Source organism: Phoca vitulina, unplaced genomic scaffold (assembly GCF_004348235.1).
Source record: "Phoca vitulina isolate PV1807 unplaced genomic scaffold, GSC_HSeal_1.0 scaffold25, whole genome shotgun sequence".
NCBI classification, from domain to species: domain Eukaryota; kingdom Metazoa; phylum Chordata; class Mammalia; order Carnivora; family Phocidae; genus Phoca; species Phoca vitulina.
In genome coordinates, this window is record NW_022589728.1 from 3786215 (window position 1) to 3810608 (window position 24394).

Genomic DNA, 24394 nt, shown 5'->3' on the forward strand with positions numbered 1-24394 from the left:
TTTATTTCCACAAAGATGTTACTTACCAGTAGTAATATATTTTTCTTAAATAATTTAATAAATTCACCAAAAGGCAACAACACCTTAGAATTATAATTTTTATTTTGTATGAATTCATCTCTTGAATTCTTATAGGACTTTTTCTGATACTTTTTCTTCTTATATAAGTTTTGGTAAAATGTTTTTCAAGACTTTTTTTTCCATTTTAACTAAGTTATGAATTTATTTACATGAAATTATTCATCATATCCTTTTATCATTTCTATTAATGTTTGCTGGCTTGCAGTAATACCACCTTCTTCATTCCTGATATTAATAACTTGTATTTTCTCACTCTTTTACTACATCATTTTTGCTATGAGCTTTATTTATTTATTTATTTTTTTAAATATTTTATTTATTTGACAGAGAGAGACACAGTGAGAGAGGGAACACAAGCAGGGGGAGTGGGAGAGGGAGAAGCAGGCTTCCCGCCGAGCAGGGAGCCCGATGTGGGGCTCGATCCCAGGACCCTGGGATCATGACCCGAGCCGAAGGCAGACGTTTAACGACTGAGCCACCCAGGCGCCCCTTTTTTTATTTTTTTTTATTTTTTTATTTTTTTTTTAAATTTTTGCGATGAGCTTTATTAATCTTTCCAAAGAACCCATTTTTGTCTTGGTTAATTTTGTCTATTATTTTGTTCAGATTCTTACTATTTTCCACTTCTTTTTTATTATTTTCTGTCTTCTTTACTTTGATATAATTTGCTCTTTCATCTCTAACTTCTTAAGATGAAACTATAGATCATTGTGTTTGTACCTTTCTTTTCTGTATACATTTAAATCTTTGAATTTCTTTTTTAAATTTTTTAAAATTTTATTTTATTATGTTATGTTAATCACCATACATTACATCATTAGTTTTTGATGTAGTGGTCCATGATTCATTGTTTGCTTATAACACCCAGTGCTCTATTCAATACGTGCCCTCTTTAATACCCATCACCAGGCTAACTCATCCTCCCACCCCCCTCCTCTCTAGAACCCTCAGTTTGTTTCTCAGAGTCCATAGTCTCATGGTTTGTCTCCCCCTCCGATTCCCCCCCCTTCATTTTTCCCTTCCTGCTATCTTCTTCGTTTTTTTATTTTAACATATAATGTATTATTTGTTTCAGAGGTACAGGTCTGTGATTCAACAGTCTTAGACAATTCACAGAGCTTTGAATTTCACTCAAAAGACTGCTTTGGATCTGTCACAAAACTTGACATATCATTTTATTCTGTTCAAAATGTATATACATTTTAAAGTAATATGTTTATATATTAAAATATTGTCTCATAAGAGATAAATGCAGATAAATATCAAAAGAAAAAATTATCTAAAACAAAGTATGAAATTGTTAAGATTTAAAAAGTGAAAAGCTATAAGAAAAAAAAAGTGAAAAACTATATTCATGCTAGTTTGGTAGAAAAGCCTGTGATCCCCTTCTTAACACCAGGAAAGCTATGAAACTTTAGAGTGATTAAAAAGGAGAACAAAATCACTTTTTTTTTCAACATTTTAATTTTAAGAGTGTTACCTATGACCTCTGATGTTTTAAGTATAATATCTCAAGTAAAAATTGAGAGTCAATTATATTAATAATGCATATTTATCAATATCAGCACCTTCAAAATATATGTTTTCCAAAAAAAGCAATTAACCAAAAATCAAGAAATATGTATTCTAATCCTAACTGTAAAAATTACTGAATTGTGAAATCTGTTTAAGACATATGATACTCATATTTAGAGATAGATATTAATAAGTTTCTTATGAGAATCTGATATGAAGATTTTTAGTTTCAATTTCACCAATTTACATAGCATGAATGAAGTCATTTCCAACTATAGCATATACCAAGAGCATTTGTAAAGAGCCCATACACACTTTTTTTGCATCATGGAAAATTATGGTATCTAAAAATATGACTTATCAGTAGGTTGAAACATAACAATAAATAGAATTTTGTAGACAAACCGAATTCTGCACAATTATAAGTATGGTTCATAAGTGTAGGTCACTTTGGATAATGAAATGAAATAATAATTTTATAAGGTTATATGTTTTTATTAATAAAGCCTTGCAGTATATCTGAACTCAAAGATCAATACATGGTTCTCTTTCAGGGTCCCACTTTAGTCACTTAGCCTACTTGCAAAACTCTGGCTTTCATATAAGTGAAATAAAAATTAATTTTACTGCCTGATTTTCTTGACATTACTGAGTATATGGAAAAATATAATGTAGAATGCATCAGTCTAGAATATTTTGGTGTTCTAACCAGTGGGGTGTTGTGATTTTTTTCCTGCAGGTGCTCCAAGTGACCAGAGCAGTGGCACCTCCTCTCCACTTTGTGACAGTGGCTTGCATCTCAACTATCATCCCAACAATACAGTAAGATGACCAAGGCATAGTTCAGATTAATAAGGAGATAACACAAAGAAAAGAGTAATATATAAAATATATATTGAATATATATATATATTATCTATGTGAATAGTCATAGTTTGCAAAAACTGCTAATGAATCTCGTTGCTCTGATATAGTTGAGATCCTTGTTTGCTTCATCCTTTAAGAGTTAGGAGTTAAGATAAGCCAGGAAGGAAAAAATAAATAAATATTTTTTAATGTCATTTTTCTCCTCTCAAGTCTGCATTAAGCCTTTTGTAAGCTATAGAGACTTAACTTAGTGAGTTCACACATAACATCACATAATCATTTTATAACAGTGTACACTGTATGTAATTTCATGCTCTAAATGATTTGACATGATTTTTATCATTTTTCTTTTGAAATCATTTAGCTGAAAGTGGCTGTTTAATTTTCCATTTGGTAGGATTTCTAAACAATCTGCAGGCATACCAGGAAATTAATGCAAAGAGAGAATAATCTAACATCATGTTAAAATGTCACAAATGTTAAACTATACATGTATTTAATCACTGATAAAATTGGCATGTTTGTTTTATATACATTTAATAAAATGTTAAATTTTCTTTTCCACATGTAATGTGGAGTAAACAGATTTTTTTTGCTTTTTGGATTTTTTTTTTTTTTTATAAATATGTTTGAAACTCCTTATATTTCACCCTTCAAAACACTCACACATGCTAAAGACAAAACAGTTCTTTCAGGTTATATGTGAATCTAACAAATTTTCCCTGGGATCACAAACATGGAGAGTAGCAGTAGTGCTGATATTAAGTAGAATTTTATTTTTCTATTCTACATATTAGGATATGTAAAAAACACACATAGCTTCTGACTTAAAAGATTCATCTTTCACTTGAAATTCTTGACCTAACTGTGGCACTTTACCTCAAAGTACTCCTTTTGAGCATCTCCAGCCTTCATTGTACCTCAGTGCACCAGTAGTATTCCTTACCTGTGTGCCTTAGGTACCCAAGTCCTTTTAAATTTTATTATTTCTTTGTTCCTAAAGAGGAATCCTTGGCAAGACCAAGGTTTATCTCTACCCGCATAAACCAACCACATCTGGGTGTATTTCATCTGATCTCTTTTATTTTTGTTGCCAGAGAAATAATTGTCACATTATAGATAATACTTAAAACACTGATCTTCAGAAGAGGGCAAGATCTGACTTAAACATCAATTTCCTAATGAATCAATGAATATATACATTCTGTGCGGCCGCTAGCAAGCTTCTTAATTCTACAGACTTCTTACAATCTCCAGCCAAATCTTTACCTCTTACTTCAGAAACTGCTCACCTTCTTTCCTTACAATCTAGATGCTCTCGGTGCTTTTGACGCCTTTCCAGTCCGCTTTACTGGGCAGACCTACCCCAGGCTGCTGTGAGTGCTGGTTACCCAACCCCCCGCCCCCAACCCACCCCATTCACTGATGACCTCTCCGGAATCACCACTCCCTCCCAGGGTATGGCTGCAGCCAACAACTTGAGACCTTCAGGAGCCCACATCTCTGGCAAGGTTGTTCCTTGTCTCATCCACTGCTTCCCTCAGTCCTCACACGTTTCTCCTGAGAAATTTCCCTTCACATATCATTGACACAAAAGTTCCATCTCAGCTCTGCTCCTCAGACAGGAAGGAAGAGCTCTTTTACTTCAGAATGGGAGGAAACTGTTTAGTCATATTTTTATTCTAATTCTTGTCCTATTACCTTTGGACTCCTCTATAATAATTAGAAGTAGAGAAGTCAGTATGGAAGGGCTATAGCTAAGAATCAGTCTAATTTGTTTTTAACTCATCTTGTTGACATACATGAAAACATCTGTGGATTTAATTTCATGAACCATGCCTCTATGTTGTTGTTTGCTATCATGTCCTCCTTTAGAAAGGTATAATTAAGCAATAAAATCACTGAGTAATTCTATAACATGACTGTTCCAAGTAAATCCCTCTCTATAAAATTTAAAAAAAAATTGTAAATTTCCCTTATAGGAATTGGTCTTTCTATTTTCAAGAGGGATTTTTACCTTCATTTTTAGCATTAGGATTGAACATTATTTTGACATTGCTGAAGATCTTTAAAAAGGTGCAGGGTAATTCATGATATTTATCAAATTTTAGAGAATAAGAGCCCAGACATATGTAAATTGAAATAAAGTATATGAAAAATTAAAAAAAAAATCAATGTGCTTCAATTAAATGAATTTTTACTGAGAATCTGCTTTGTGGAAACACTCTTCTAGATACCATGGGGAGAAGTTAATTGTGTGTCCTGACCCAAAAAGTTTAAAATTCAGATCTATAGACAAATGCATAAAATTAACTATAATAGAAACAGAAAAAAACAATGGATATTAGCATTCTGATATCAGAGGGAAGGGCTACTCAGGACTTTGAATATCTGATTTAATTGAGCTCAACAAAAATTGAGGGACTATGAACCAAATCTTTGTTCTAATGCCTATAAGAGAGTAAGTCTTTAGGCCCCATCAGGCCCCATTACCTGTCCAGTGCTATCCCGTATTCCTCTTCTGTATCGTGATAGGCTTGGAGGCAGGTATGGAGAGTGAAGGACATTTCTACTCAGAGATTTATAAAATTAGGAGCAATCAAAGGCATGTTTTCTTCTGACCCATCACTAAATAACAATGAACAGGGGGAAATGGGAAGGAAGTATGAATTTAGAAACATATTTTTCCACAGAATGTGTGCACACTATAAACAGTCTCCTTAAGGGAAACATTCAATTCTCTGATGTGTCTAAATCCTCAATTCTATCCTGGACCCAGGTAACTCCATTTTTTAATTCTTAAGCCTTAATTATTCTCTGAAGCAAATTTTGAGTAAGTAGGCACTCTTTTGTTTTCTGAAACAGCATTTTAAGCATATAGGAAAATATATTAACATCACTCCACCATCTTACTAAAAATATGGTCTAGTCCTTCTAGGTTGCCAATTTTAGGGTATACAAGAGTCCTGTGGTTTGCACCCATTGTGGAAGAACAGAATTTGTTTTGTGCTCACCAGGAACCTTACATTCAGATAATTAGCTAACCAAATTCTGAGAAACATTTTTCTTAACTGTATACCTTTAATGAATACTTTTTATGCCAAGTCCTCACAAAATCTGGATCAGTAGTTTGCTCTATATTCAATTCTATTTTGGTATAATCATTGTTCTTGAGGTTATTGTGTGGCAATATACCCTGAAATGTGTTAAGTTTGGGGAAAAGAATCTATTTTAAAGGCAAAGACTATGTAAATATTATTTTTCCCATTCACATTATTACTATTCTAGGAAACAACATTCTTGACATTGAAGAATAAAGCTCTTGAAAAGTAGTTATGAGCCTTAAAACTGTAAAAACCATTTTTTTTTTTTTAAGATTTTATTTATTTGACAGAGCACAAGCAGAGGGAGAGAGAGGGAGAAGCAGGCTCCCTGCTGAGCAAGGAGCCTGATGTGGGACTCGATCCCAGGACCCTGGCATCGTGACCTGGGCCGAAGGCAGCCGCTTAACCGACTGAGCCACCCAGGCGTCCCTAAAAACCATTGTTTTTAGCTCATTTATATATAATTAAAAATAACTCTAAGACTACTGTTAAAGAAAAAACTAGAAAGCAAATTTATATTCAATTTTCATAATTAAATAAAGATAAATAATCTTCAAAGGACATTATAAATAACATCTGTAAAATGAAATACATTAATGCTGATTGACTCAATAGCTGAAATGGGACTTATTTCATATTTTTTATAAGGAGAAAACATAAAAGAAAGTGACATTTGACAACTTTGTTTCATAAAAGTATCAAGTTGAGATGTTACATCAAGGACACATCAAAGATCACATGTATTTTCATATATGAAATATGAAATATTTCATATAAGACTATGAAGTCTTATAAAACATGATTTCTAAAACTTATCTATTAGTGATTATCATTGTCCTCAATATTCCATTGCTTAAGTCTTTTATCTTCTGTTACACTTTCTATGACATTTGTTCATGGAACATATAAAGTGAGGGGAACTATTTGTGTTTTTCAAGAAAGATGAAGAACCATCTTTAAATAATTTGCCAAAAATCACAGCAAAATTGTGAAATAATCAAGACAAAAATCTGAATTATTCTTTGCGTGGTTTTACCTCTGACTATGAATGGTAAATGTTGTGCTATAATAGATATGATGGCTCTAGAATCATAGAGACTTTTAGGTCTGAATGAATCTGCCTGGCACTGTCATTTGCAGGCTGGCTGACCTGAGCCATTTATTTACTGTAAAACTTCTCAGGAGAGAACCATGTGCACTGGGGTCCTTTAGTTGGTTCCAGACATAATGCTTAATAGTTTAGGGCAGCTTGGTGGGACCTGGGACACTTAACACTTGCTACAGTCTGTTCTGGTCACAGAAACCTAGTCTTTTTACCCTAGTGTGTCACTCAGGATTATTGTTTCTTCAAGTGCCTTCATGCAAAAAAGGTGGAGAAACAATAATTTACTGAGCCTAAAAAAGCTTCAGGTTTTTCTTTTGTGAGAAGAAGCCTTGTGATAGTCTTATCTTTGGAGATAAGCACAATAAAGCACCAAGAGTTTAAATAAATTGCCCCTAGGTTAAAGGACTAGTCAGTTGGGAAATTGGCATTTTTGAACCCAGGTGGTCTGATTTTGATTCAAACCTTGAATCTTCCCCACCTTGTGGCACTGCCACCTAACTGACTCCGTTTCAAATGTTGACCATCTATAACATATGACATCAAGGCCAGAAGAAACATCAACATGAAACCTATGTCTGTGCCTTTGCAATCACCAAATAAGCATGAAAGGCACCGGTGTTGCATCAAAGGCTAGGGGTCTTGGAGACCAATCACCAGTCAGGGGCCCCTCATTGGATGGTCTTTGCAAGTCTACCTTGCCTTCCTACCAGAGTGTTCTCAACAACTCGAAGGATTTAGTAGATTTTTATTGGCACAATTGGTACCAATAACATAATAATGCCAAAGAGTACTCAACCTTCAGTGAAAAATAATGGAAGATTTTTTCCCCTAAGCAATTCTGAAGAAATTAATATCTTAAAGAAAATCTTAGGGGCACCTAACTGGCTCACTTGGTGGAACATGTGATTCTTGATCTCGGGATTGTGGTTTCTGGCCCCATGTTGGGTGTAGAGATTACTTAAAAGTAAAATCATTTAAAAAAAAGAAAATGTTAATAATAATGTTGATACTAATGGAGTTTTAACATCTAGACTAAAATAGGATTTCCTTCCAATATCATCACTCAAAAATTATAGAATCTATAGGTATAAAGAAATGAAATTGTGCCTTGGCCCCTTACAGTCCATGCCAACTTAAATATCAACATTATTCCATATACTACTGCCAGGAAGAAATATTAAAGTAAAGCTGAAATAATGTAAGAAGTATGAATCATCATCAAGTGTGAAAAGCCCAAATTTTATTCAAATAGATGTTTCTTCTATATGTAAGGAAAAAGACCCAAACTTCCAATGAAACTTAAAATACATGTAATTTTAAACCAGCACTGGTTGATTTAACATGACTTTAAAACAATATAAGAAAATACAAAGATTTTCTAAACATGAAGTTACAACAATAGACAAAGATGTCCTTGAGTAGTTTTTAAAATTTGTTTTATAAGAATATTTATTCTACTCAATATTTACAAGTAACTGATAAATCACAAGCAGTTATATAACATTGTTTAGTGCTTAGCAGATACTCAGAAAATATTGGCTAATGGAATGAACTACAACTTATTTTTTATTGTCACTTACTACTTCATTGCAGTTACAGCTTGCCCCTTATTTCCCATTCCTGAATGAATTCAGTTCTTTCATCCTTCTATTTTTTTCTTCCTTCTCCCCACTCCATTTTTTCCATATGCTTTCCCTATCATTCTTTATCTCAATGATTCCCTTCTCACTTTCCTATAGAATGCCATTAATAAAGAAATTAACAGATGCAACTTTATTGGCAATGAATATGGATCCCTTTTTGAGGCAGTCTATAAATGTCTTTTGATTATTTAGGAGAAAAAATGATCCCCTCCAAATGAAAAGTATTTGTGACATAGGAACTCAAAACAAAGAACTGAAAAAAAGAATACTGATTGTTTGTATTCTTTTCAGGACACATTGTCATGTTCTTCATGGCCAACATCTCCAGGCTTGAGATGGGAAAAGCGATGGTGTGACCTTAGGCTGATCCCGCTGCTTCATTCACGTTTCTCTCAGTATGTGCCTGGGACAGATTTGAGTCGGTGAGTTCATGCTAGTAGATTCTGATTTTCTGTTCACTGCAAAGAGGCCTACAACTAAACTTTTAACATAATATAGTTTATGACTTTTATTCTCACCACATTTCTAATAGTAGAAAGAAATACAAAAAAATAGTATAACACAGTAAAACATTTATGAATCCAATGACACAAAACATTAAGTTAAGGCCCTGACTCTACTAACTTGCTGTAATAGATTCAGTGTCTTTATATTTATTTTTAAGATTTTATTTATTTATTTGAGAGAGAGGATGAGAGAGAGAGAGAGACTGAGGCAGGGGGAGGGTCAGAGGGAGAAGCAGATTCCCTGCTGAGCAGGGAGCCTGATTTGGGACTCAATACTGGGACTCCAAGACCATGACCAGAGTTGAAGGCAGTCACTTAACCAACTGAGCCACCCAGGCCCCCAATTTGGTGTCCTTAATAGATAGAGTTTTATTGTTGTTTTTTTTTTAGTTTATTTCTTATCTTAGTTTTAGTAAATTGTTTTTTTTTCAAGGAAATTGTATAGTTCATTTACATAGCAAACTTAATTTTCATGCACTTGATAATATTCTCATATTATCTTTTTAAATAAGTGTAGATTATTAGCGATGTCCTGAAGCTCTTCATTATGTGTCATAAATAATGAGTTTCTTCTTCTTTCTTGATTGTTTTCATTCCTTAAATTCTTTGGCTTGACATTTTGTTTTTATAGTTTCTTGAGATCGATGTTCTAGGTGTCCTGAAACTTTTCTGTAACAAGTGGTATAGTAAATATTTTAGGCTTTGCAGGCCTAATTTCTCTGTAACAACTATTGAATTCTGCCTTTGTTTCATAAAAACTGCCATACACAAAATATAAATGAATGTGTATGGCTGTATTCCAATAAAACTTTATTTATAAAAACAGGTGTCAGGCGAGACTTGGTCTGTAGGCCATGGTTTCCTAACCTTTGGTTTGATCACTAATTTTTCAGACTTCCTTTGCTAATTTATGTAGTCAGAACTGCACATTTTCATCAAAGTCTGCTCTAGCTATACCCAGAAATTCAGGTTTATATCTTGATGTATTTACATAGCTTTTCAGTATATCATTTAGTATAGTTTTCTGAGTGGTTGCTCAAGGCACTACAATATACATACATATCTTATCACACCACTGTATTGACGATTTATCACTTTGAATGAAGTATAGTTAGGTCCCTAAATCCCCCCGCCACTTTGTAAGCATAAATATCTTAATTTCTTCTATATATATCAAGCACCATATCAGGTGGTATTATGATTTTTGCTTCAATCAAAAATGATCTTAAAAACTTATGGACAGAAGGATAGTTTATTATATTTAACCCAGGATTTACCTGTTCCAATATTCTTCTTTCTTTCTAAAGTTTTAAGTCTTCTGTTAACATTTCCTTTCTATTTAAGTTTTTTTTTTTTTTAGCCGTTCTTTAAAGGTAGATTTATTTGTGTCAGATTCTCTTAATTTCCTTTGTCTGAAAATATCTTTTTTATCTTCATTCCTAAGGATAGTTTCCATGGATATAGAAATCAGAGTTGTCAATTCTTACCTTGTATCTGAAAAATGTCATGCACTGCCTTTGGGCCACCCTGATCATTCGAATTGATGCTTCCCTATAAGTAATTTGTTCTTTCTTTCTTCTGGCTTTCAAAGTTTTTTTTTTCTTTTTTCTTTTTCTTTCTTTCTTTTTTTTCTTTTTTTGGTTTCCGGAAGTTTAATTATGATGTATCTTTGCATGGATTTCTTTGGGTTTATTCTCTCCTGGCTTCACTCAGCTTCTTAAATCTGTATGTTTATGACTTTTCAGCAAATGATGTTTTTCAGTCATTACTTCTTTAAATACTTTGTCGGTCCCAGTATCTTTTCTTTTCTGTCACTTTGTTAATACAATCTTAGTTCTTATATTATTCTTCCACAGATCCCTGAAAATTTATACTTTTGTTTTTCAATCAACTTTGTTTCTGCTATACAGACTGGGTAAATTCTATTGATTGGTCTTGAAGTTCTCTGATTCTATCTCCTCTTGTTTCCATTCTGCTATTGAATCCATTTGGCATGATTTTATTTTTTTTGTTGTTGATGTGTTTTTCAGTTCTATCATGTCCATTTGGAGTGTGTGTGTGTGTGTGTGTGTGTGTGTGTGTATTTTCTAATTTTTTATTTGTTTTAAGAACACTTGTAATTGCTTATTCAAGCATTTTTATGATGACTGCTTTAAAATACTTGTCAGATAATTTCAGTATCTCATTCATCTCAGTATTTGTGTGTTTGGATTGTCTTTTATCTTTCAAGTTGTGATAAAACCAGTGATTTTTTAAAAATTTTATCCTGGACTTTTTGGGTATTAAATTATGAGACTCTGGATTCTTTTTAAATCTCCTTTTTAAAGCAAGTAATCCCTTTGTTGACATGTAATGTGAGGGCTGGGTGGGTGTGTATGTTAAGTTCCCTGAATGCCCACTCAAACTGCCTCATTAAAGATGACTGAAGTGTAAGTTTGCCACACTCCTCAGTCCCTCTGACTAAATCCTGGTGAAAGTCAGATGCCAACTGGATCATGCATTGCCTTTGAGTGGAGCGTCAGCTTATTTCCCTAGTTGACCCTACTGTCACCTGGGAAGGTAGAGGGGCAGAACTGATGCATGTTGCTTTATTGCTACAGGATGGGGTAGAGCTCAGCTCTCCATATGAGACCCTGCTGACAGAGATGGAGGGAAAGCTGAGGGCAAGGAGTCCCACCTCCCACCACCTCACTTCACCTTGGTGATGACAGATGGCAGTGGAGGCTAAGCTTCTGGCTAAGCCATGGTGGTTAGCATGGGAGGAGAGATAGAGTACTAACTCCATTTCATGCCACCTCACTCAGTTTAATTGCCACAGGGTGGGAATGGGGGTTAAGTTTCCCACTAGACCCCAGTGACATTACCCCAAGGGAAATGGGAATGCTACCTACTTCTTTTACATGGGGGTTGGAAGATCAGCTTCCTGCATGGTCCCTTGAACACCACCAGGTGATGGAATCAGAGGAGGTGTAGAGGACTAGCTCCCTGCTTGGCCCTGCTGAAACCTGGAGGAAATGGAACAGTGGTTCCATTGATACTTGATTGTATTAGGGCAGGTTTCCAAAAAAGATTGAATGTGGTTAGGGCACTCATTCCCTAGTCCTTTAGGGAGAACAGACTTTGTTGTAACCCTTTTTTTGTCTTGCTCTTAGTGATTCTGGGTTGCAGACTTCTAGAGCACACTGTCTAAGATGTATGGGAGGCAGCAAGAAAACCCATGAGACTTACCACCTTGTCATTCCTCAAGTCCAAAGGTCCCTAGGCAATCAGCCTTATCCTTTTCATTTCAAGCGTCATCTATACCTGTTGTTGGAGTATGTCCAAGGTTCATTAGTTGTGTTGGGGAGCATCTGAGAGAAATGGGGCTACTTTTTCTTGCCCAGAATTGGAAGTCCACAAGTGTTGATATTCATGAGGCTTTTTTTTTTTTTTAGTATTCATTTAATGATATTTTCTAATTTTTGTTATAATTACTTCTTTGACTCATGGACTATATTTTAGATAAAAGTGTATTGCAAAATTTCAAAATATTTTTGGATTTTTCTAATTATTTCTTTTGTTATCACTTTCCAGTATAATTTCATGCAGAATAATTTCATCCAGTGTATGAATAGTTCCAAATGTTCTACATGCACTTAAAAGAATTGGTATTGTCATTTTCTTTAGTGCAGTATTGTACATATTTCAACTAGGTCATATTTGTTCATATTGAGAAAGGTGCATTTCACTTTCCTACTATGATGGTGACTTTGTGTGTTTCTCCTTTTTAGTGTGTCAATATTTATTGTATACATTTAATTTTACATTATTGGATATAAGCAGATTTAGAACCTTATGACTTTTTGATGTAATGTCAAAAATTTTATCATTATGAAATGTCCCATATCTCTGGAATTGTTTCTTGCTTTCGAGAATTACACTGAATATCTACCAGCTAATATTTACATTATATATTCTTTTATCTATTTCTTTCAACTTTCATTAGTCTTACTCTACAAAATGTGTCCTTTCTGAGCAGTATTTATTTTTCTTTTATTTCTTGTTTTAAATCCAAAACAACAATCTTAACCTTCCAGTTGGATTATTTAGTCTAGTTTATTGTAATTACTGGTATCTTTGGGATTATATCTACCATCTTAGTATTTGTTTTCTATTCAACCCTTTAGGTTTTTGTTTTTTATAATTAAACATTTTATCTTGAGATAATTGTATTTTCACATGCAGTTGTATGAAATAATACAGAGATTCTGTTTATTCCTTACCCATTTTCCCAAATGGTAACTTCTTGAAAAACTATAGTACCATACCACATTCAGGAAATGGATAAAATCCACCATTCATTCAGATTTCACATGTGTGAGTGTGTGTGTGTAGCTCTATAGAATTTTTTCTCATGTTCACATTCTCTTATCCACAATCAAGAACAGTTCCTTGAGAACCATAAGAACCTTTCTGTTGCCCTTCTATAACCATGCCAATATCCTTCTCCCCAACATACCCCTGACCTCTGACAATTTATTAATCTATTCTTCACTTCTATTATTATGTCATTTTAAGAATATTATATAAATGAAATCTTACGTTATGTAACCTTAATGGATTGAATTTTCTTACTTAACATAATTCTCTAGTAATTATTCCAAGTAGTTGCATTTTTCAATCATTAATTTCTTTTTAATTTTTAATAGTATTCCATGGTATGGATATACTATATTAAAAATATGCACCCCTTGAAAGATATCTGGGGTGTTCCAGTTTGGGGATATTCTAAATTAAGATGTTATGAACATTTGTGTATAGATTTTTACATGAACATACATTTTCATTTCTTTGAGTAAATGCTCAAGAGCTCAATTGTTGAGTTGTATGCATATTTAGTTTTATAAGAAACAGGTACACTGTTTTTTAGACTGGCTGTATAATTCTACATTCCCACCAGCATGTATGAGTGATCTAGTGTCTCTACATCTTTGCCAGCATTTGGTGTCATTGCCATCTTTTTAGTTCTCATTCTAAGTATGTAGCAATATGTCACTGTGACCTGAATTTGCGTATCCTAATTATGTTGAACATCTTTTCATGTGCTCCTTTGTCACACAAAATGTGACAAAGGTGAAATTTGGTGAAATTTCTTTGTCTTTTGACTCTATTGTAATTCACTTATTTTTTTTTTTTTTTTTACTATTGAGGCTTGAGAGTTTTATTTATATTCAAGAAAAAATTCTTTGTCTCAACACACTAGTTTTCATATTTCATCTCCTTTATCTTTTTAATGATTTTTTGTCAATAATTAAAAATTATTGTTATTTCCTCTATAATATTTTTATATATGTATCCTTTTTTTTTTGTTTTAGTTATTACCTAAACATTATACCATATGTCTTGGTCCATTTGGACTGCAATAACAAAATGGGTGGTTTATAAATAACAGAAATTTATTTCTTACAGTTCTGGATGCTGGAAGTCCAAGATCAAGGTACTATGATAGTAGAGTTCTCTGGTGAAGGTGGTCTTCCTAATTCATATCTGTTGTCTTCTCTCTGTGTACATACAAAGTGGAAGGGGCTAGGGATTTCTCTGGAGTCACTTTTATAAAACACTAATGCCATTCATGAAAACTCCACTCTTATGGCTTAAGCCACTTAAGCCACTCCCAAAGGCTCCACCTATTAATGCCATCACATTGGTCATTAAGATTTCAACATATAAATTTTTGGGGTGAGGGGAGCAGGGGACACAAACACTCAGACCATAGCATCATACAATTTAATTTAATTTACTAATTTTGCCTTTTCAGAAAATGCTAGAAATTTATTTATTTGTTTATTTATTTTTTTAATATTTTATTTATTCATTTATTTGAAAGAGAGAGAGACAGCGAGAGAGGGAACACAAGCAGGGGGAGTGGGAAAGGGAGAAGCAGGCTTCCCGCCGAGCAGGGAGCCCAATGCAGGGCTCGATCCCAGGACCCTGGGATCATGACCTGAGCCAAAGGCAAATGCTTAATGACTTTGAGCCACCCAGGCGCCCCGGAAAATGCTAGAAATTTAGAACACTTTAACTCTTTATTCCTTTGCTATCTTTGGACATATTTCTTTCTTTCTTTTTTTTTTTAAGGTTTTATTTATTTACTTGAGAGCGAGAAAGAGAGAGAACATTGAAGCAAGGGGGGAGGGGCAGAAGGAGAGGGAGAAGCAGACTCCTGGGTGAGCAGGGAGTCCAATGTGGAGCTTGATCCCAGGACTCTGAGATCATGACCTGAGCTGAAGGCAGACGCTTAACTGAACCACTCAAGCACCCCTGGACATATTTCTGATATGATATTTAATTCTGTATGTATTTTAAATTCCTCAAGATAATATATTATTATTTTCACATAACTCTTCAAATGTATCCTACCTTTAATCTTCCTGTTTTTCTTTGTTTCTTTCTTTTGGTTTTATTTTTCTTCTGCTTTAAGAACTCTCTTAATATTTTTATTAACGATATATTTTTTAAGTGCATATATTTGTTTTGCTTTTATTTTAAAAAATTTACACAGATACATGATGTAGAATCATTTAGCTAAAACAATTTATGAGAAAAAAGAAACTGTTTGGATGAGTCCAGATGACTCCAGATGACTCCCTACATTTTTATTTTTATGGTGCTGCAATACATTGACAGCTTTTAGCAATTGAATTAATTATACTCAATAAATATTACAGTAATAAGCAGTTATAAACATAGCACTATTCAGAGTGGATTGCACAGCAATTCAGATTCAAGAGCTAATTTATTGTTCATTCATTCACTCAATAAATATTGATTTAATGTCTGTAAGTAGGAGGTGTTGTGTTTGGTTCTTTCCTGAAGGAGTTTACAGGCCAGTGGCAGTTGCAACAGTGAGGAGGAAAAAAAATTAATAAAAGAATAAATTACTGGCCCAGTAGGACAAATATGGGAAATTATTTGTGTTGGTTCACAACCTAGGATGTTATCGCTGGCTGGTTTTCCCAAGGCCCATAATTTTAACTTCAGTGATAAAATACCTCTCATATTTAATTGCAACAAAGTTGTGTTACTGTCATATACTATTGTGTATAAATTAAAACATCACAGTATTTTTTATCAGTGATAAGACAGTTTATGTTCATCTATGGTAATGACCTTGGCTTAGAAATATATATATCAGATTTCAATTCTGAAGTGTGGTAATGTTGCAGAGCATTGTAGTGTTGGGGTATTAGAATGGGAATGGGAAGTAGAGATTGTGCGTGGGAATGGGAAGTAGAGATTGTGAGCCAAAGTAGAGACTTTGGCTATTTTTTAATTGCTAAACTTAATTTTCCCTATATGAAAAGTTAGTATATTGAACATATATAATGTTATATGTATAAAATGTAATATATATATATATATATATATACATATATATGTATATGTATATATGTATTTGAAATTTAGAAACGTCCTATGTATCTCCATACATTCAGTGCTTAGGCTGAGCATGACTTACAGCTCAGAAGCATTCAATAAATACTTATTAAATTAGTTTTAATGAGAAAACATTCCATCTCTCTTTTTGAGTACAAGTATCATCTACTGCATGCTTTTCAAACAGTATGAAAATCAATAGTATTGAAATAAAATCTACTGATTTGCACTATTACTTGTAGAGAATTCCAATGGCAGCAGAATCCCTAGTGCCTTTCCAAGAGTACTCAGCTTTTTACTCCTGCGGTGAGGACGTCTGAGTTGGTACCATTTTTTTTTTAGGCACCTATGGATGAAGTTTAGTACGGAACAGAGAGCAAGGATGGTGATTGTGAGAACTGTGCTTTTAACATGCAAGAATTTTGTAAAATGAATTCTAATGATGGGGACAAATATGAATAAGAAACACTCAATTCATAGTTGCTCATTGAAGGATGGGACTTTTCAGCAATGTATGTTAGGGGATCTCAGGAGGAAGAAAAACAGGTGATGGTATGAAATAGAAAAGAAGTGACTAGGTGGGAAAAAAAGACTGACTATAGTACTATAAAAACAGAATCTATTGTAAATAGTGTTTTAAGGTGAAGAAAGTTGTTGATTTTATTAACTACAGAAAAGAAATACTGAAAGGACTCAGAAACTCATTAATTTTGGAGCGATTTAAGGTGGAATGATTTTTGAAGTGAATTGAATTGAAAAATAGTTCGTTATAAGAAGAATATTGACAGGGGCACTTGGGTGGCTCAGTTGGGTAAGCATCTGACTCTTGATTTCAGCTCAGGTCATGATCTCAGGGTCGTTAAATTGAACCCCACATTGAGCTTCATGCTCAGTGGGGAGTCTGCTTGAGATTCTCTCTCTCCTTCTCCCTTTGCCCTTATCCACTCTCTCTCTCTCTCTCAAATAAACAAACAAATAAATAAATAAATAAATAAAATCTTTAGAAAAAATAAAGAAGAATATTGACAGTAAAGAAAGAGAAGCAGCGTGTAAAGAATAAGCTAATGTGATGAGGGGGAAAAGAGGGATATGAAGTTCAAGGCATATCATGGTCAGGTCATGTTTACTAATTGGCAGAAAGGAGTCAATACCAGAGAAGCTAGAGGAGAAACAGCTCCTTGTTTGGGTGTACCATTACTCTTGCTATTCCACTGATCTCTTGTTACATGTGGTCCTATACACATGGATCCAGAGTGATTAAACTTATTCACTTTTTCCATTTTCTGTGATAGGTGAACAGGTCCACAAGGACTCTGCTTCATGTAAACCAGGAACAACAAATGATTTTCAAAAAATATTCAACTAAATGACATTAAGATTTCACCTACCCACCTACCCACAAGCCATACAAGTGTCCCTTTGTATAGCACAATCTTCATATATACTCCACCTCTTCACCTGTTGGTTTGCAAACTGGCCCCCTTACTCATGTAAGGGCAAGGAAAGACCTAAGAAAGAGGCAGAACACTCCAGATTAGTAGGTGACAGGTTTAATAAGCAAAGGAACTTACTTACGTGGTTTGTCTTGGGTGACTGCAAAATGAGTAGATCTCTGCACTCACCGAACAGAATCTTTAAGTTGATATAGAAGCCTTAATTGGGTTCAGTCATGTATACCATCCAGATGATTTCAACAACACCTTATTCTCTCAAGGCAATGTCCTTGGAACAGCTCCCACTGTGGAAATGGTAGGCAGAACATACATTCTAAGGACAGGGCAGGTGGTGAGGAGCCTCCAATAGCCTGGGCCTAGCTTGAGGATCAACTGGCAATCATATCTTCTCCATAACCCCATCTAACATCTGTTCCTATACATTGGTACTGTGGCGTTAAGGGAGAAAGTGCCATAACTCCTTTAAGATACACAATTATCTCTCTGGAAAAGCTCAAATTTCCTTTGGGCAATTCTAGACCAACTTTGCTTAGTTTTTTCAACCTAGAGAAAAATTATCTTGTCAGATATTCCCTATTTATTTTATTTCTCAGGTTTATGACATAATTATTGATACTTCAATAATACAAGCCTACCAATTACATTTTAACATTTTCTGTAGCCAGAGAAGGATAGAGTCCCTGCGAATATGAGTATATCTGGAAAATTGAAAAAACAAATAAGGAATAAACTTTAAAAGAGCATATTTCAGTAAGTTTTGGGCTTAGGTAAAAGATTTCTGATTGATAAAATAAAAAGATACATATTTCTAAAACCCATAAAAATTTTTTTAAACCCATAAAATTTTAACAAAAAATAGGGTAAAGACACCAGATATTCAAGAGTTGGAACTCAAGGCTATCTTTTCAGAATGACATAGAGATAGGCAGGATTCAAGAATTGAAGAAAGACAGGGTGCCTGGGTGGCTCAGTTGGTTAAGCGACTGCCTTCGGCTCAGGTCATGATCCTGGAGTCCCTGGATTGAGTCCCGCATCGGGCTCCCTGCTCAGCAGGGAGTCTGCTTCTCCCTCTGACCCTCCCCCCTCTCATGTACTCGCTCTCTCTCATTCTCTCTCTCTCAAATAAATAAATAAAATCTTTAAAAAAAAAAGAATTGAAGAAAGACAAGCTATGGAATAGTTTTTACAAGGAACAGGATTATCCAGTTGTGTGAGATAAATACGATGACTGTTAGGTAATCAAAAGAATCTGCAATATATATAATGCTGACTGCAGTGAGGGTAGAAAAATGGCAAATTAGATCACAGGTACTAGGATCCTGATTCCCAGATACCAATTGTATTGGGACTGTTTTGCACAAAGTATTACTTTTTTTCCAGGGAATTCTGACACATCAGGAAGAAAAAGCTATAAACTTAATTCAATTAAAGTTATTAAGTGCTGGGAATTCATAAGGTAGAAATAGCTGGAAGTCAAAATGGCAGGAAATTCTAGGACAGGACAAAAACACTTAATTGATATGGATGAACTGGGAACTCAGTCTATGGAGGAATGCAAATATATGCTGAATAAATTTATGGACAAAGACTATTAGAAGGGTTAAAAAAAGATGAAGAAGAATAAGATAATTAAGTGGTGATGGAAAGGAAAAGATTATAGTCAAAGAACAGAAATGTCAGAATTTAAGTTTGACAGTGGAACTGTCTTGAATGACAACCAGATCTCAAGTTACCAAAAGCAATGGATTTCTAAAATAATGGAAAGAAAATAAAAGACATACAAATTAGGAAGGAAGAAATAAAACTTACTTTGATTACAGATGGCATGATAATGAATGTAGAAAATCAGAAAGAATTGACAAAAAAATTCTTGTAATTCATAAGTGATGATAGCATGTATGCAAGATACAAGATTAATATGCAAAAGTTAATCACTTTCCTATATACTAGCAATGAGAAGGAAAATTTGATATGAAAATTACAATACCGTTTATATTAACACCCAGATAAATGAAATGTTGATCTACATGAAGAAAACTACAAAACTCTGGTGAACAAACTCAAAGGAAAATTAAATAAATGGAGAGACAGTCCATGTTCATGTATAGGAAATCTTGATATTGTCAAAATGCAGTGTTCCTAACTTGATCTTTAGATTCAATGCAGTCCCAATCAAAATCCTAGCAAGTTATTTTGTGATTTTTTTGCAAGAGTCAGAAGACCCAGAATAGCCAACACAATATTCAAGAACAAGAATAGTTAGAGGACTGACACTACCTGACTTTAAGACTTAGCAAAAGCTGAAATAATCAAGACAGTGTAGTACTGCAAAATAATAGACAAATAGATCAGTGGAACAGAATAGAGAGCCCAGAAATAGACTCCCATAAATACAGTCAGTTGATGTTGACAAAGAAGCCAAGACAATACAACAGAGAAAAGACTCTTTTCAACAAATGGTGCTGAAACAACTGGACATCCATATGCAAAATAATGAATCTAGACACAGACCTTATACCTTTCCTCAAAGTTAACCCCAAATAGATCAGAGACCTAAATGTAAAACACAAAATTATAAAACTTCAAGAAGATAACATAGACAAGAACCTGAATAAACTTGCGTGTGGTGATGATTTTTAGACACAACCCTGAAAGCATGATCTGTGAAAGAATGAACTGATAAGCTAGACTCCATTAAAATTAATAATTTATGTTCTACAAAAGATAATGTCAGTAGAATGAGAAGATAAGCTATGGACTAGAAGAAAATATTTGCAAAAGACATCTGATAAAGGACTGTTATGCCTCCCTCCATGCCCCAAAAAAAGGAAGAAAGAAAGAAAGATGAAGCTCTTAAAACTCAACAATAAGAAATCAAACAACCCAACCAAAATAAATAAATAAATAAATAGGCCAGAAACCTTAACAGACACCTCACCAAAGATAATATGCAGATGGCAAGTAAATGTATGGAAAGATGCCCCACATCATATATTACCAGGGAAGGGCAAATTAAAACAACAATGGGATACCAGCATACCTATTAAAGTGACCAAAACCCAGGACAGTGACAACACTGAATACCTAGAAGGATATGGGGAGCTAAGAATTCTCATTCACTGAGCAGAGAGGATATTTAGGGAAATAAAATACTCTGTATGATATTATAATGATGGATACATGCCATCATACATTTGTTCAAACCCACAGAATACGGAACACTAAGAGTGAACCCTAATGTAAACTATGGACTTTGGGTACTAATGATGTGTCAGCGTAGGTTCATCAATTGTAACAAATGTACCACTGTAGTTGGGGAACATTGATAATAGGGGAGGCTATACATGTGTGGAGGCAAGGAGTATATTGGAAATCTCTGTACTTTCTCCTCAATTTTTCTGTGAACCTAAAACTGCTTTTTAAAAAAGTCTTCAAAATGCTAGGTATGAGGGATAAATGTTGTTATATTTATTTTACACATAGAAAAATTAGAGGACAGAAAGTTACATAAAATTATTTGCAATAACTTTGCGGATAATAAATGGAGTAGGATAGAAGAGCTTTTCAGACAAAGGGAATACTGGGGAGGGAAAAGACATAGTTGCATAAAATTACAGGACTTACTTAGAGAATGATGAGTTATTGTGTTTCAAATCATGAAACGAACTGGAAATTTAAACCTTGGAAAATGGGTAACAAAATAGTTCAGAAGAGCTCCTCATGTACCTCACCAAAAAGTTTAAGTTTTTAGCCTGATCAATGAAAGCTATAATGAGGTGGTCAACCAAGATAGGATGCCCAGTGCAGAAATGATCTTGAACTTGGTGAATGTGAATTGAACTCAACAAGAAATAGAGTAAATTGCTGGGATCACTAACCTAAGTGCCTTTTATTTTTTTTTTCCTTTCCTTTATCACTTTCCCAAATACATAATAGCCAAATCAAGTAGATGGCTTATTTTTAATTCCACTTGAGTCAATGTTCTCTCCTAGTACACAGAAAACCACTTTCTCGAAACAGACTCTTATCATTGTCCATCTTGAGTATTGCAATTCCCTCTTTGTTTTATTATCATTTTTTTCCTATTTTCTTAACCACCACAGAGAGATCTCTCTAAAATACAAATATGAGCCTTTCATTCCAATGCTTGAATGTTTCCATTGGCTCCCCCTGACTTTCAAGATTAGGTAGAAATGTTGTAACATGCTTTGCAAAGCTCTTAATGATTAGGCTTTACTTTATCTCCCCACTTTATGACTCACCACTTCCCCACATGCACATTGTCCAAGCCAAAAAGTCCATATTTCTCCCAACATGCTCCTGATATTTGGTTTTGGATTAACAATCTCCTGTCTAAATGCTTTCCCTTCTCTTCTCCATCGAAGCCCTTCAGCCAGTGAGAACCAAAAGCTTGAAGTAATTTTGACGCTACTCTCTTCCTCAAATTCCATTTAAAAAATGGTATTATTAAATCACATCTTTTCTAATAACTTTATAAATCCCTTGAGATAATTGTTTCATTTTCACTCTAACACATATTTATTTCAGTTCCATATCCTCTCATAGTTTACCAGTTATAATATTGGTAGTCCTCTATATAAAGGCCTGCAGTTGCTCCCTCTCAGCTCTGAGCCCCTCGACTGACATACAAAGCCCTTCTGCTCCAAGCCTGCCTGCTTTTCCATGTTCATATTCTACCCTTTCCCTCATGAATGTGGCAATCCAGCCACTCCAAACTGCTATATTTTAGTGTCTGCAATTCTTGCTCCTCGTGCTTGAAGTGCTGTCTCTCTCTGCTTTCTCCTGTTCACTCCTCACAAATTTAACATCTTGCTATATATGCCTTCGTGAGATATAAAATCAGCAATGAATCAAAATGTGAATTATTAACGGTGTTAATCAGATATATATGTAAATTTTTACATATGCATAAATTATATTGAAAATTATGTATGAACTTTTAGAGTTTGCAGAATATTTCTCACACAAAGGAAGAATATAAATATATTTGTATTAAAAAAAATAAACCTGCGCTGAAATTTAGCAACTTTTCATTGCCACAGCAATGGCCAAGAATCCTTAGAAAAATATAAAAATATTGAGCAGATAATAACTTCAGGTTATTTAATTCTAATATTGTAACTGTTTTTTCAGCAAGTGTGTGTGTGCACGCATGTGTGTATATTAAGAATCATAATTCTGTCTGGGTATTCTCTAGACTACTACAAATACTGTTAAAGTTTAATGTCTCCCAATACCAAATAAATGGATAATGTAGTCTATTGATTTCAAAAGCACTATAGTTCTTCCTAAGTGCCTGATGAAGCAGTAAGTCCACTAAACATTCTCAAATATTGCAGTCAAGACTACATATTAATGGATTATTCACAGGAAAATTATTCATAGAGCTTCAGTGATATGTGAAAGTTATCTGGATCTCACCGGTTACTCCATAAATACTTGTTAAATCAGTAAAGTAGATTATTCTCATTTTCCTATAGAGGAAATTGTGTCACAACTAAGTGGACTAATTTGCCAATACTCTCATTTATTCAATAGCAGAGGAAGAAATATGACCCAGACTATAATCCTTATGACCAGCCTATTTTGGAAGAAGTCATATGGAAGCAAAGGAACTGTTCAAGTATTTCACTTATATTCATGAAAGGGTTTCCATTAAATCAACCTGGAAAGTTGAAACAGAATGTAAAAAGTGATATATGTTAACATATAAGCCTGGATTTAAAAAAGATTAGTCCCTCAGAATTATTCTTTCTAGGGACTATGTAATGTATATGATCACATAGATTGCAGATTTGATTTAAGTGTATTTACTTTAATCAGCTAAAAATATCAGAAGCTGCCATGATTCATTTAAAGCAGAGAGGACAAATACATTCAGGACATGCTTTAATTTATGGTACATGAAGCAATGGTTATAATCATCAGAGAGCAGAAAGAAATATATATTACTAAACTCAAATTAGTTCTCGTTTTCCATGGATGGTTGAGCTCTCTGAATATTTTAAATGTCTTCCTCACTGCTGAATATCAAAATTAAAGCTAAGAAAGACACGAGAAGTTATAATATTCTTTTCAGGCAATGCATATTTTTTTCTTGTCACAAATTCAAAAGAATGTTACTTCAAAGAGACAGACAATAGTTGTACTTTCTAAAGTCTTTTCATGTATTTTTAAGAGAAAACAAAAAAAGTATATTTGAACACTTCCCTGTTATCAGTTGAAAGGGCTCGGTGAAGGGTATAAGAGCAGATTTCTCTAAAAATATCAATAACTTAGATGCAGAGTGCCTTAGAAGCGAAAGCTTTAGCATGTGTCCACTTATGAGATATGGACTAGTGTCACGGGAAGGCAGGGTGACACAGGTGCTGGAGTTGAGCCAGACCTGTGCTCTGTGGAGTGTTCTTTCTTTGGGGAAGCGAAATCCTGCCTACTATCCACATATACCTAGTTACAAAATGCAGAACACAGAAAAGGTATTAAGAGAAAAAGATATAAATTTATATAACTTACAAAGCCTTTGAATGTTGAACTACAGAACTTTTCTATTTCTTCATAATTGGCTGATATTTAAATATAGTGTGTGCATTTCCAAAGTGTATCATGTTACACAACAGAGTAATTCTCAAGCCCAAGCAATTTGGCTAACTTCCATTCATTTTGAAAATTTTATTAATTCTTG

General features: G+C 34.1%; 1 protein-coding gene across 8 annotated transcripts in view; it reads left to right on the top strand.

The window, feature by feature from the left end:
* Window positions 1–24394, top strand: part of SNTG1 (syntrophin gamma 1) — a 907627-nt gene that overhangs the window by 687861 nt on the left and 195372 nt on the right. For all 8 annotated transcript variants that reach the window (XM_032421884.1, XM_032421883.1, XM_032421890.1 and 5 more), the window contains 2 exons: window positions 2336–2418; window positions 8607–8737. In XM_032421884.1, the coding sequence (XP_032277775.1) occupies window positions 2336–2418; window positions 8607–8737 (214 nt within the window). The remainder of the gene's footprint in view (window positions 1–2335; window positions 2419–8606; window positions 8738–24394) is intronic.